At 40.0% G+C, this 14826-nt stretch overlaps 1 protein-coding gene across 7 annotated transcripts in view; it reads left to right on the top strand.

Annotated features, from left to right (window-relative positions):
- DACH2 (dachshund family transcription factor 2) overlaps positions 1 to 14826 on the top strand; it is a 480235-nt gene that overhangs the window by 444070 nt on the left and 21339 nt on the right. For all 7 annotated transcript variants that reach the window (XM_074964449.1, XM_074964452.1, XM_074964446.1 and 4 more), the window contains 2 exons: positions 11303 to 11448; positions 12060 to 12207. In XM_074964449.1, the coding sequence (XP_074820550.1) occupies positions 11303 to 11448; positions 12060 to 12207 (294 nt within the window). The remainder of the gene's footprint in view (positions 1 to 11302; positions 11449 to 12059; positions 12208 to 14826) is intronic.

Raw genomic sequence — 14826 nt, 5'->3', positions numbered from 1 at the left:
TGCTAACACTGCTGTAAAAATAGCTGTGTAGACAGTACTTTAAAGTTGCAACTTGGGCTGGAGCTTGGGCTCCAAAGTCCACCCACTCCCTATGCTTCAGAGCTCTACCTGTGAGTTTCACTAACTTGAGTCTGTCAACCTGGGCTGTGTAGACATATCCAGTCTCCATGTTTTGATGTCAAGGAATGATGATGTTCCTTATCATTCTTTTCTACAAGAATAATATCACAGCCTGTTAGATTTCCCTGTGGCAGATTTGATTACTTCTGAACCCTGGAAGATACCAAGTGTCTTGATTCCAGTCTGTTTTGAACAGAGATTAGTAGCATAGACTTCACAGGAGCCAATGAAGGACTGTTTTCAGCACACAACCACATGCGCATACAAAGCTGGGATTTGTATGGACACTTGGCTAGGTAGACAACTTGTGATGCATTTATTTAGCTAGTTTTGTGTCCAAATCCCCAACGTTTCAGATGAAACTGTGTGGGTGCCAAGTAGGAGTGTAAACATGTATGCAATGTTGGGTTAAAATTAGGCCCTGGATGTCATGGGGATCAGGAAGGATCTATACAGTAGATTTGCTATTGCAAATAAGAAAAATATTGAAATTTTCCCAACTTGATTTTTAGTTTTAAATTATTGAAGTTTTGTTACTCTTAAAAGGTTAGCACTGCATTATCTAAAATATTGCAGCCTTGCTTCTGTTTGATAACATTGTTGCCATAGATACTATGGAAGAAAGGTCTAAAGAGAAAGAATATGGTGGCAAAATGGAAAACCTTTACAAAAATATGTTGTTTATATGTGGTAAACAACCAAATTATTATTACAGTGAATGAGATGTTAATGAATAGCCAGATCACTGCCTCTTTTGGTTCAGGGTCGAGAAAGGGAATTGCTTTAAATTTTATCCCCTGATGTTTTCTTAGAACCTTCTGATTACATCACAGCAGGCAACTCCTCTGAAAGAAAGAATTCAAAGTCTAAAACCTTATGTCCCCTGGATACCTCTTGGTCTGCTTTGGTTCCCTGTCAGCATGGCTCCTGGTATGGCTTCCGCCGCTGGGTGTAGCCCCTAGAATATCTCTTAAAGGCATGAGGGGACGGTTTCCTCCACTAAGGAGCTAATATAGCTTTGCACTATATTAATTTCTGAGCAGATTTTCCAATAGGGTTGAGGGAACGATGCATGTAGTTCCCCATCCTCCCTGATCTTTACCGCCTGTTGTACTACTCCCCTCTGTGTATAGATAGGGCCTGAAGTTATTATACTAATTATGTAAACTGACGTTCTTACAGTATGTGAGAGGACAGGGCAGTGAGCAAAGAGAGGCACTTAAAAACACCTACAGTATGACAACAAGTGGTAGAGTAATTGCTGAAAAAGAAGTCTTTTCTGCCATGCCTTCCCTTAAACATCTGTTGCTCCATATGGAGTCATAAATATTTGCAACAAAATAGTTGAAGAAATAATCTCAACATTAATAGAAAAAGGCTGAATCTGCCAAGAAAATTTAAGTTTTTTTTTTTCTTGGCAAGTTTTACTCACCCAACCTCATCTGATAGTTTAAATCTCAGTGGAAGAATAGTTTGACAGGAGTGAAACCTAAACCTTACCATGAGAAGCACATGTCAATTTGAATAGGAAAGAGTTAATACAGAAAGATTTTGTAGGCACCAGAGTTTTTTTCCCCCTCTTGCTTTGCATCCCTCTGATCCACAATGGTGAGATCTTTGGAAAGCTTTGTGTTAAAAGCGTTCTTGGCTTTTACAGCATAGTTCAAATCCTTGCTTTTGTAGTTGGTCACTAGAAATAATAATTGTATATTTGTGTGGGAGAGTGGCAAGGTTAATATTACTAGCGGGTGCCTGTTATTTTAATAAAGCTTCAGAAAGTTGTCATTTGGCAAATAAAATTTGATAGTACTTGAGTTTTCATGTAGGATTAAGGACTGCTTTGTAAAGGTCCATTAAGGTAACATCAGTTCAAAACTCAGCATCCAAATTACAAAAGCTGCATAATTCCTATTAGAACCTAAATATGAAAGTAAATAGTAGGATATTATTTAATATATTGTTTGGTAAGTATTTTATAGGAAGTGGCTATTGTATGAGTAGAATTTGTTTGTACTTAGGAGTTTTGTTAAAGAACAGGACCGTACCCAGGTGGTGATGGGATTTTTTTGACGTTTATTTTTATTAAACCCTGCATGTCGAGTTTTGCACTCAAGCTATTTGTAAAGCACCTCGCAAGACCATTTCCCAGGCTTGACACCAGCAAACAGTATGCATTGTTCCTCAGTTTCTTATTCAATATTGCAAAATAAATATCATCTAACTTTGATTCTTTCCTTGTTAAGCTTTAAATTAATAAACCCCCCGCATTTTTACTGTAAGTGCCAAGTATCTTTTAAATATGTGCAACTATAAATAGGTATAATGTTCAGTGTCACTAATGAGAGCCCATTGATGTAAATGTCAAATCTGTATAATTATCCATGTGTCCCTGGTTAAAGAGTGTACAGCTAAAGACAAATTGCAAATTGTTATTTCAACCTATTCTAGTCAAGTTTTCCATTCCAGGGCTATCTCTGACTCGTATTTCCACTGAAATACTTCCTAAGTGCCTACTTTATAAAATCCTCCTGGTAAATGTACCCTCATAACTCCTGAAAACAGCTCTATAGAAAGGGCAGTATATGCATTGCTTATACTATTTTCTCTCTTTTATTTACTACTGCAAATAGTCTGCTTTTCTTAAGCCTTCAGATTGCTTCAAGTGTTATAGAAGTGATCTACGTTTTCCCCTGGATGTGCTGAAAACAATTACAAGGTTTTATTCAACACTTCTTCAAAACAAAATAAATTGATTTTTTAGAGTGAGTGGATGAAAAGCACAAGAGAACTGAATAAGGTGATGTGGAGGATAGCTGGCTTTACTGTTTTATGCTAGCTTCCAAAGCTTTTAGGGCATCCAGAAAATTCACACATAATGGTTAAGTTTTATGGTTAAAGTGAGGGGGGTTTTTATTGTAAAGTGCACTAGTGAAAAACACTATTGTGACATAAAGTGATATAGAGCCCTTTTTTAAATGGACCCAAGTTCGATTTAAAGCTGGTGTACTGGAATAATCAGCTGCACCCCAATTGCCCTCATTGAGCTTCTGCATTCAGGGAGCGTAATTAAGAAAGAAAAAAAAAAGAGGAGTTACTTTAAATTTGGCACCTGAATCACATGCTTAAAGCAGTAAATTTCTCTGACTTGTGCCAGGTTAGGAGGCGGCAGCACTTTTCTCATTGATGAAAAGAACTGCTCACCTCCTGGCAGAGAAGCAATGACGGTTTGCAGAGCGGTTAAGTCATTGCAGACAGATAACTGTCTTTGCAGACTTCATATATATTCCATGCATGTTTGAAATAAACACATCTTCTTTACTATCTGTTCCACAGTGGAAACGGATCCCATGGCTTACTAAGGACACATTGGAGCTGCCAAGATTAAAAAAAAAAATCAAACAAAATCTTCATTCTGATAAACAGCCCTGCATGAGTTTGAGGGCCTGAGCCTACACGAGGATCCACAGGCGTCAACCCTCAGCTTGATGAGAATCCTACTAAAATAAATTGTCAAGAGTTCCACTGACTTTGAGGCATAAGTATCCTTGTGGGTGCACCCCTTTGGAGGATCAGGGCCTAAATCTGTGTACAGGGAGACTAGATATTTTTGACACAGTAGTACTAGTCAGCAGTGTCCATTGACTTCAGTCAGAGTTGTAGGTGTTCAGTTCTTCTAAAAGGTAGGTGCAAAGCAGAGCTCTTCTTGACCTGCTGCTCACAAACCGGGAAGAATTAGTAGGGGAAGCAAAAGTGGATGGGAACCTGGGAGGCAGTGACCATGAAATGGTCGAGTTCAGGATCCTAACACAAGGAAGAAAGGAGAGCAGCAGAATACAGACCCTGGACTTCAGAAAAGCAGACTTTGACTCCCTCAGGGAACTGATGGGCAAGATCCCCTGGGAGAATAACATGCGGGGGAAAGGAGTCCAGGAGAGCTGGCTGTATTTTAAAGAATCCTTATTGAGGTTACAGGGACAAACCATCCCGATGTGTAGAAAGAATAGTAAATATGGCAGGCGACTAGCTTGGCTTAACAGTGAAATCCTTGCTGCTCTTAAATACAAAAAAGAAGCTTCCAAGAAGTGGAAGATTGGACAAATGACCAGGGATGAGTATGAAAATATTGCTCAGGCTTGCAGGAGTGAAATCAGGAAGGCCAAATCACACCTGGAGTTGCAGCTAGCAAGAGATGTTAAGAGTAACAAGAAGGGTTTCTTCGGGTATGTCAGCAACAAGAAGAAAGTCAAGGAAAGTGTGGGCCCCTTACTGAATGAGGGAGGCAACCTCGTGACAGAGGATGTGGAACAAGCTAATGTACTCAATGCTTTTTTTGCCTCTGTCTTCACGAACAAGGTCAGCTCCCAGACTACTGCACTGGGCAGTAGGGAGGAGGTGACCAGCCCTCTGTGGAGAAAGAAGTGGTTCGGGACTATTTAGAAAAGCTGGACGAGCACAAGTCCATGGGGCCGGATGCGTTGCATCCGAGAGTGTAAAGGAGTTGGCGGATGTGATTGCAGAGCCATTGGCCATTATCTTTGAAAACTCATGGCGATCGGGGGAGGTCCCAGATGACTGGAAAAAGGCTAATGTAGTGTCCATCTTTAAAAAAGGGAAGAAGGAGGATCCTGGGAACTACAGGCCAGTCAGCCTCACCTCAATCCCTGGAAAAATCATGGAGCAGGTCCTCAAGGAATCAATTCTGAAGCACTTAGAGGAGAGGAAAGTGATCAGGAACAGTCAGCATGGATTCACCAAGGGCAAATCATGCCTGACTAATCTAATTGCCTTCTATGATGAGATAACTGGCTCTGTGGATGAAGGGAAAGCAGTGGACGTGTTGTTCCTTGACTTTAGCAAAGCTTTTGACACGGTCTCCCACAGTATTCTTGCCAGCAAGTTAAAGAAGTATGGGCTGGATGAATGGACTATAAGGTAGATAGAAAGCTGGCTAGATTGTCGGGCTCAACGGGTCGTGATCAATGGCTCCATGTCTAGTTGGCAGCCGGTATCAAGTGGAGTGCCCCAGGGGTCGGTCCTGGGGCCGGTTTTGTTCAATATCTTCATAAATGATCTGGAGGATGGTGTGGATTGCACCTCAGCAAGTTTGCAGATGACACTAAACTGGCAGGAGTGGTAGATACACTGGAGGGTAGGGATAGGATACAGAGGGACCTAGACAAATTGGACGATTGGGCCAAAAGAAATCTGATGAGGTTCAACAAGGACACGTGCAGAGTCCTGCACTTAGGACGGAAGAATCCAATGCACCGCTACAGACTAGGGACCGAATGGCTCGGCAGCAGTTCTGAAGAAAAGGACCTAGGGGTTACAGTGGACAAGAAGTTGGATATGAGTCAACAGTGTGCCCTTGTTGCCAAGAAGGCCAATGGCATTTTGGGATGTATAAGTAGGGGCATTGCCAGCAGATCGAGGGACGTGATCATTCCCCTCTATTCAACACTGGTGAGGCCTCATCTGGAGTACTGTGTCCAGTTTTGGGCCCCACACTACAAGAAGGATGTGGAAAAATTGGAAAGAGTCCAACGGAGGGCAACAAAAATGATTAGGGGTCTGGAACACATGACTTATGAGGAGAGGCTGAGGGAACTGGGGATGTTTAGTCTTCAGAAGAGAAGAATGAGGGGGGATTTGATAGCTGCTTTCAACTACCTGAAAGGGGGTTCCAAAGAGGATGGCTCTAGACTGTTCTCAGTGGTAGCAGATGACAGAACAAGGAGTAATGGTCTCAAGTTGCAGTGGGGGAGATTTAGGTTGGATATTAGGAAAAACTTTTTCACTAGGAGGGTGGTGAAACACTGGAATGCGTTACCTAGGGAGGTGGTGGAATCTCCTTCCCTAGAAGTTTTTAAGGTCAGGCTTGACAAAGCCCTGGCTGGGATGATTTAGTCGGGGATCGGTCCTGCTTTGAGCAGGGAGTTGGACTAGATGACCTCCTGAAGTCCCTTCCAACCTTGATATTTTATGATTCTATGATTCCTGTGTTTTACACCTCCTACTGTATACAACTGCAGGCATCTTTTCTTAAATAGGTACAGGAGAGAATACACTGCTGCAGAATATTTTTCTTTTAATGAAACATATGGGACCTGACCCTAAAATAGGGTGCAATTTGATTTAAAAAAAATGTTGAAAGGGAACAATGTTTTCAGTAGTGGACATTTTAATGTATCCCAGTAAGTCAGTGCAGAAGGAAAATAAGTATTTGTAACTATATCTTCAATCCCGTCCCCCATTCAAAGAACACCACAACTATCTACAGCTTTCTTGTAAGGATGTAGTTTCCACCACTTCATCACTTGGAGAAAAAATATACAAAGAGTTATCACTATCATGATTATTCTTAATTTCTTCTTGACAACCTTTGAGAAGTCTTTGTCCATCACAAGCAGGGCACATTGCCTACATAGCATTATTAATAAAGACCAGAAATTGAAGTGATACGAAGCAAGAGAAAAAGAGACTGGTATGGTTACAAACGCTAGGGACTAAAACTTAAGTCTAGGAAGTTATATCTTTGCTACAACAGTTTCTCACTTAAGCTAGTTACCAGCTGCTCCTTCCTTTCAGGCCAAGAGGCTCCAACTTTCACAGACTCATAAGGTGCTGCGCCCTACATGGTGGATAACTAAAAAAAGGCTTTTTTTCCTCCCCTTATGTTACCCACACTCAATTGTCTCCACTGTGAGAGCCAGGAAGGTATCCTGAGGTGCAGACTATGTCCCCTGGCATGTTTACTAAGTTGTTTCCTCCGCTTGTTTGCTTGATGATATTGGTTACCTTATATGTATGTAAATATACATTCATTGTCCTCTGTCTGTAATCAAACTGGTCAGACTGGAAATCCACATTGCTTTGTCAGGCTTCCTGCATGCTCTGCCTCCCAAACACAGGGTTTTTTAAGACCATATTTACAGCACGCACATATTAAAAAAAAAAAACCCTGTCACTAGACTACCCATACATACATCACACAATGATTTGTCAGCCCCAGTGTGTCACCAGTTTATGTATGATCCCTTATATGGCTGCTTTTAGATAAATATTATGACAACTGTGTGTTGTGTGTGTCAGACCTGATATGAGTTAATGTATGGTGGGCTCTCTGCCACTTGGCATCAAGGGGGCGCTTATGGTCACACATAGTCTTCTGGGCTAGTGCAGCTGCGTCAGCCCCAATGTTGCTGGTAGAGTTTCCCAACTGATTACATTTGTGCTAGTTCTGACAACCTAGGGCTAAGCCCTACAGAAGTATTTTTTTTTACCATGCCTCCCCAACCCAGACCCACGTTTGTCGCCTCGCTTCAATTGTAAACCCTTTGAGGCTCTCACTGTAGCTGCTTGGCTTGGGGAGATAGAGTAACAAAATTAATCAGATGTGTGTAGACGTTAGCCAATCAGGAGCAACGGGTGCCAGCTTGGTGGGCTTATAAATAATGTTTTAGGATGTGAATAGAAGGGAACTAGATTGTTTTCATACTCGTGGTCTATCAAGTGTGTGAGGTGCATATCACACAGAGTTAAAAGAATGTGCTTAACTAGCAGGTTTCTTCTTTAATAAAAATACTGACTAGCCTATTGGTAGTGCACTGCACTGTCAGGTTGGAGACTGGTCACATAGCACCTATTCCCAGTCCTGATTTTTTAGTCCATAGGCTGGCGTTTCACTTTGCAATGAGGACTGGGCAAGAGACTGGTGAGCCAGAAGATGAACTACAGTGGTCTGTTGGATCTACAGAAAATTTTTTAGCCATCTAAAATGTAATTTTCAGGAGTAGCATTCAATTCATTCTTGGTATTTACTGTATATTTCTTTTCTGCAAATATAATTCTTGCCCTCCTTTATGTCTAGTCAGCACAGCCCCAAGCTAGAAATTAAAATAAAAAGACTTGCCCTCTAAATGGACTCCTGAATGCTATTACAAAGTGTGCCAGGTTTAACAAACAGGCTCAATAAAAGCAGGCTTCACTTTGCCTCAATAAATGGAAAGGTTTTGTGTCCTTGGTTAGATAGTAGTGTACCCAGTTGTATTTCTTGTTTATTCTATTGTTTTATATGTATGAATGCTGCTTTTAATATGTACAGTTCTAGTGGGCTTTAAATTCAAAATGTTTCAGTCAAAACCTTTTCTCCTTTTACTATAAAAAGATGTACTTATTTAACCCACAAAATATGCTTCCAGCACTTGCCCACTTTTTAATTACTTTGTCAATTAGGATTTCCCAAGCCTCGCTAATAAATTTCTGCCTTTGTGTGCACTTATTCAGGCTGTGCACAAAATGTAGACACCATTCAGATGTGAAGACCTATTACAAGATTGAAATAGATTTCTAATGCATTTATCATTCATCTTTGCAGCGTGTGATTTCAATCAGAAAAAAATGATGAATGGTTTGACAGTTTCCACCCATATACGCTAAAACATAATATGCTTCTACTAGTTTTCAGCTATTACAGACTTTAACATGCAATGTGACCTTGGTCTGCAAAGCATGTTTGGTTAGCACAAAAACTTAATCATAAGGAGTCATAAGTAGAATCCTTCTTCTTTACTGCCCTTTTTCTGGGACTAGGAAATTTATTGCTTGTGGGACAGGTAGGATATGAACAATGGGCCAAATAGAGTCCAGGGTTATCTCATCTGTGTGAAAACTGCTGCTGAAAATCGATGTGACCTCTGCTACACTGTCATCCCAATTCCCACCCTCTGTGTCCTATTTGTCTTTTGGTAGAAGCTTAGATCTGTGTGCTGTCTCTATGTGTCTCTCTTGGGCCAGATTATCAAAATGAATCATTGCCTGCATACCTCTTATATTTCTATTTATTTTCCTGGTGTTGACTAGGTCTGATGAAATATGATTCTTTTTGCATTTGATCCTCACTGCAGCAAGCAGCACCTAATTTAGCTGTGTCTATCTCTTTAAAGAAGAGTAATACTATTTTGAAACTTCAATCTACTGTATAGCAACATTACAAACCATAGACCATGAAACCTGTCTTCACAGTCAATAGTAATTTTCCTTTCAGCCAATTTAATAGTATTACTTTCATCTCCAAGTAGGAGAGATTTCTAGATATTTTAAAGCTGTTACAGTTTTCTGTTATGCATACTTTATGTATTGCTCTCCTTTTGAGATGCCACTTTTGTTTAGTCTGCCTTAACTCTGTAGCTTAAACGTCATTTCTGTGTAATATCATATGCAACAGCTAATCAATTAATTTTAAGATTTCTACTTCTTATATAAAATATTTAAACAGGAGAAACGGTATATAGTCTTTGAATCAGTAAGAACGCAGTGGTCTGAATATATAACCACAGTTGTTTAAAAATAGATAATTTATATGACATAAATCCAGCTTCTACAAAGATGTGAATATGTTGTAGTCTTTTGTTGTTATTAATACTTGAGGCATCGTTGTGAAGATGTTCCATTTAATGCTCTCACACAGTGAAGACAAAATACTCCCTAGCATAGATTTCAACAAATACAAGAAGACTCCTAGCACTCCTGGCTTAGTTGTCAGCAAATGTATTTCAGAAACGTAACACGTTAGCTTGTTCAAGAGATGCCTAAGGAATTTGTTTTTCAAGCTATATAATATTACCAATGTAAAGACCTGCAGGTTAATTTCTGTCATAGTATTTGTAACCAATGTACTGATTCCCTCTGGATTTTTTTTTTAAATGGTGGGGGGGAAAGCCCTGTAAATGTGATCTGATCTAATTGTAAATCTTAGAATTAATATGACCAAGGCACTTGACAAATGAAACTCTCAGGATTGGTTGTGCAATTGCCTTTAGAAAACACATGCATCATGAATTTATGATCAATATATTAGTTTCAAGCTTTACTAAAAAGCAATTGCTGTGAAGATGTTCTTATAACTTCTGCAACTGCCAAAGGAATTAAAGGGATGTTTCATGGATTCCACAGGAACACTACAGAGATATATTTCTAGACATTGCAGATTCAAAGAACGTACAACACAACACCTGATGTAAAATAACTGACGGAAGATTTTTGTTTTATAGGTTTCAGCAGTAAGCTTGATACTTAAAGCCAGTATGTGTAGAGCAGGGTTTAAAAAGAGGTAATATGTCACTGATTGCTCTGCAACAGGGGTTTTCAAATGTTATTCATTTGTGGATTCCTAAAAATTTTTGAATGGCGGTGCAGATCCCTTTGGAAATCTTAGACATAGGCTGTGGACCCTGAGAGGTCTGCAGACCACAGGTTGAAAACTACTGCTCTGCAATATTCATTAGTGACAGTGTTAATTCATAAAAAAAATAAAAGTTTGGGGCTCAGACAGATTGGTGAAAAATATTTTTAAATGATGTTGCTTTTCTGGAGATTAACTTTTTACATCATGGAGGGGCAATGTGTTGCCTGTCAAACAGGGAATACGATATTGGGCCAGGATCCTGCAATTTATAAAAGACACACCAGTTTGGCTACCTATTGTAAATTGCAGGAGCAGGGATTCCCCCTACTCTACCATGTTACTGCCCCCTTTCCAGTGCCTGACTTACTTCAGAATACACCCTTTCTCTTTTTACCCTAGATAAAACAACTCACCTAAAATACTCAAAACATGTTTAGCTAATGCTGAACACCAAAAAGGATGACAATAGCAAGATACTCTGTAGGAAAATCTGCACTGACATTTCACCTACAACTGAGACTCAGTGTCATCCAGGCAAGAGGGAATAACTGAGTTGATTATACTGTTGACTCTGGGAGGAGAAAATTAAAGGGAAGGAGAAATGATAAATTCCCTGACTATAGAGGATTTCTTTGGTTGTAACAGAAAAACCCTATTTTTCATTGTTCTCTGATAAACCGTCCAGATCTAGTGACCTGAGTAACAGAGCTATAATTCTGTAATATACTGACATCTGGGGTATAACAATATTTGTGCACCTCCTCCAGGCTGCTCAGCATGATTTTTCTTTAACTTGTTCTATTTTTCAGCCTTACCATAATCACAATCCTTGTTGCTGTAAGACAAACAATGCCAATTTTGCTATAATAGTTATGAGTTGATTTCAAGGTGAATTAAGTCCTGGCCTTTAAACATTTCAGTCACCTGCCTGTATAAGAAGGTTGCCATTGCCAATATATTAACTTTCTGATGTTGCTTTCTAATATGTCTTTACAGAAGAGGTCCAAATTGCTATTCCAGTAATGAAACCAACCTTAGATAAAGTCCAACTGGCTGGACAGACCTTGCCTCCTGGATTCCCTGCACCATTTCTTTTTGCTGACGGTTTATCATCAGTAGAAACTCTATTAACCAACATTCAGGTAAATTATCGGGACCAGAGATACATAATGATAAATTAACTCATAAAGAATGAACATGCAGCATTCCATTTATTTAGTAATTCATACATTCTACAAAATCATATTCCTATGGATTCAGACTAATCTGTAAAATCAGATCTATTTTAATGAGATTTTTTTGAAGCAAACCGAAGAATGCTAACTACACTTGATAGTTTGTTTAAAATGCAGTGCAAGAGTTAAACTTTTCAGAACAGCAGTAATATGTCTCTCTTCAGGTTTTTTCCCCCGATTGGACAGAATATGCGTATACATATATGCAATTTCTCTATGTTTGTGTTTCTTGAGTCCTCATATGTCTTTTACTTAAGTTTCATTTTTGTGTGATAAAAAACCTCAATGGGATCAATTTGGAAAAGCTATTTTGAATGAGTCCACACCCCAAAGTTTCTCATAGAATATAGAATATGATATAGCTGCCTAATCTCCTCAGTTGTGTGCAAAAGTATACAAGTTTCCTGTCATAATTTTTTCTATTCTCTCACACAGATAGGATCAAATGATGATGTTTTATGCTACCATTGAGATTAAATGTCATTTTTCACAAGGCTGATGTATGTGTGTGCTTTTAGGGTCTACTGAAAGTAGCTGTGGACAACGCACGAGTCCAGGAAAAACAGATACAACAGGAAAAGAAAGAGTTAAAGATGGAGCTTTGTAGAGAGAGAGAACTGAGAGAGAGCTTAGAAAGGCAACTTACAGCTGAGCTGCAAAGCAGAGGTAAGTGAATGAAGAATGGACTTTAGATATGTTTTGCCTGCTCTGAGCAGCTGGTGACTTGGGCTTAGCTAGCAATCATAGATTAGCATAATGCAGTAGTGGACAAACACTGTTAAAGAAAGATTTAAGTTTTTATGTAAAACAAGTTTTTCTTCAGGCAGATAGGAAAAAACTGACTGTAGGACTGTTTCCTAGAGGATAACTGGCCACAAAATATTTTGGCAGCTCCCCTAGTTGAGAGCTGATTCAGTTCCATGGCTTTCACATGTATTATTACCAGTCCATCTGTGGGTTCTTAACTTGAATTCTTGATTTGGCAGCTTTAATTTATTCTGTGTTTCCAGCTATTATCTTCACCAGTGAGGAGCAGTCTTATTTTGCGAAAGAGTCACAAGGAAAGTACATTTCTAAAATGTGTTTACACCAGAATTTCTTTCATCATCTTCTCTCTGAGCTAGCACATCCTTTTGGGGATAATTATTACACTAATAGGGAGGCTAGTCAGTTAGCTTCATTTGCAGATGACTCCAGTGCCACACCATGGATCAGTTGGGAGGAGAAAATGCTTATCCAAAACTGTCTTTTCCTGAGATCAGAAGCAAATAACCTTAATAATTCTCCTGTCATACCATGGAGGGAAACATGATATAGCTCTTAAACTGGGTCTTGTAAGGGGGTAACATGAATCATAATCACAACAGCACCATGATTGTGTTAGTTTTATAGTATGGCGACTTAAGTGTAACATTTTTCACTGTGGTATTGCAAAGAGAGCACACTTCTCCAAAGTTCAGCATCTACATTAAAGGGCAATATGAAATGAGTAGAAGTTATAGTGAACATGCTAAAATACCATCCATGGATTATATCAAAATTCTACCCTCTAGGAGTCAGAAGTGAATGGAGAGAAAACTCCCCAGAGATAATTAAATTGCAGAGGACCTGCAATTTGTTGTATCCCCACAATCCAAAGGAAAGAAATCTCATAAGGTGAAATTCACCCCTATGTAAAGGGCCAGCACAGAATCTGTGCATCCCTTAAGCTTCATTTAAACCATCACAATCCTTACATGAGACTTAAGTGATGTATAGACTTTGGTGGCCTCCAGCATGGGACTGAGTTTCATCACTGATGCATCAGCCTTGGTTTTGTTCCTCTCCCAGACCATCTCCATCAGTGCAGAAAGAGCTCCAATGGACCTGGACTTTGTTACACAAAAGAGTGCACAGAGATTGCTGAAATTCCCAGCATCATGTCCCCCTCCCCATGTTGTAGTGGAACTGCAGCACTTTTGCTGCAGGCAGGAACCTCTATGGCTGAATGGGCTAAGGCAGCAGGATTTGCTCCTGTGTGCATATTGGAAGATTGAAACTGAATCAGGCTTTGGTAGTCTCAAGATGCTGTTGTATCTGAAAATAAACAGAATTAAATACCTTCGTACAGCTGCCACAGCTTTACAATCTATGTGATAATAGAACCACTGCCTCTACACTTTAAGGAAGTTTTTTGATTACATTTTAAAATATTTAAAAAGCACTGAAGTCCTTCCATTGCAGCCTTAGACCAGATAGATGGAGATTGGCAGTATATCATCTGAGATGATCTGAACTATAACTTCAGTTTTAAATGTAGTATGAAATTAGTTGAAAGGTCTTTTCAATGCAGTCTGAGCTGCTTGACTTTGAGTATGCCAGTTATTTCAGTGGAGACTACTTGAGCACGTAAAGAAGCTGGTTTTGGCTGTCCTCTAACTAGATCACTAGAGAGAGCTGGGTAAAGTACTTGCAGCGAACAATTGATGTGAACATGGAAACAGTGAGCCACAGACACCGTAATATGGTTAAATGCAGAGGCCGTGACTTTATTACCTGACTGGGGTAACCACCCCAAACTACCTGATAGGGTGGTCCAGCATGAACCAATGGACACTGGTGGCCCTTACGTACTGTAAATCTGGGGTGAGTGTGAAAACTATGCATCTTCAGTTCTAGGATCCTGACCCACCTTCATGCTGGAGGTAGGAGAGATGAGGGGAGCCAAAATATGCAGAAGACATGGAGGTATACCCCCTTTGCCATGCCATGTGTGTCCAGAACTAATGGCCAAGCAGCTCAATGGATTTAGGGCCCTCATTTAGACCCTTCTGAACCCATCAAAGTTATGATAATTGTAATTCAACATCCCCCACCTCTAAACAGACCTCCTGAATACATGAAAAACCCATACAGCTTTGTGTCAATTTCACCATATGGGAAAAGTCACTTCCAGACCCCAAAACTGACAACCAGTATAAACCCCAGAGATCCAGCATCCTAATTAAAGGGTGGGTATGTTAGAGATGAAACATGGACCTTGCAATGGCTACCATGCATGGGAAGCAGACTGTATCTCTCCTTCCCCTCTTTCATCAAACATGTGACAACTAATCCCCTGGCCACTCCCATTGCCCAGTAGCAGCAACAAGGAATGGGACAAGCACCCAGCTGAACCATGCGACACTCCAATTTCCCTTTCTTTACAGTATGCAGAAGGTGAAGACAGAAAGGGGTCAAGACAATGAATCATAGAAATGTAGGGTGGGAAGGGGGCCTCGAGAAGCCATCAAGTCCAGCCGCCTG

The sequence above is a fragment of the Natator depressus genome, chromosome 9 (genome assembly GCF_965152275.1).
Source record: "Natator depressus isolate rNatDep1 chromosome 9, rNatDep2.hap1, whole genome shotgun sequence".
In the NCBI taxonomy this organism is placed as follows: domain Eukaryota; kingdom Metazoa; phylum Chordata; order Testudines; family Cheloniidae; genus Natator; species Natator depressus.
Note: the sequence above shows the minus strand (reverse complement) of the source record. Positions and strands in the feature narration are given on the sequence as shown.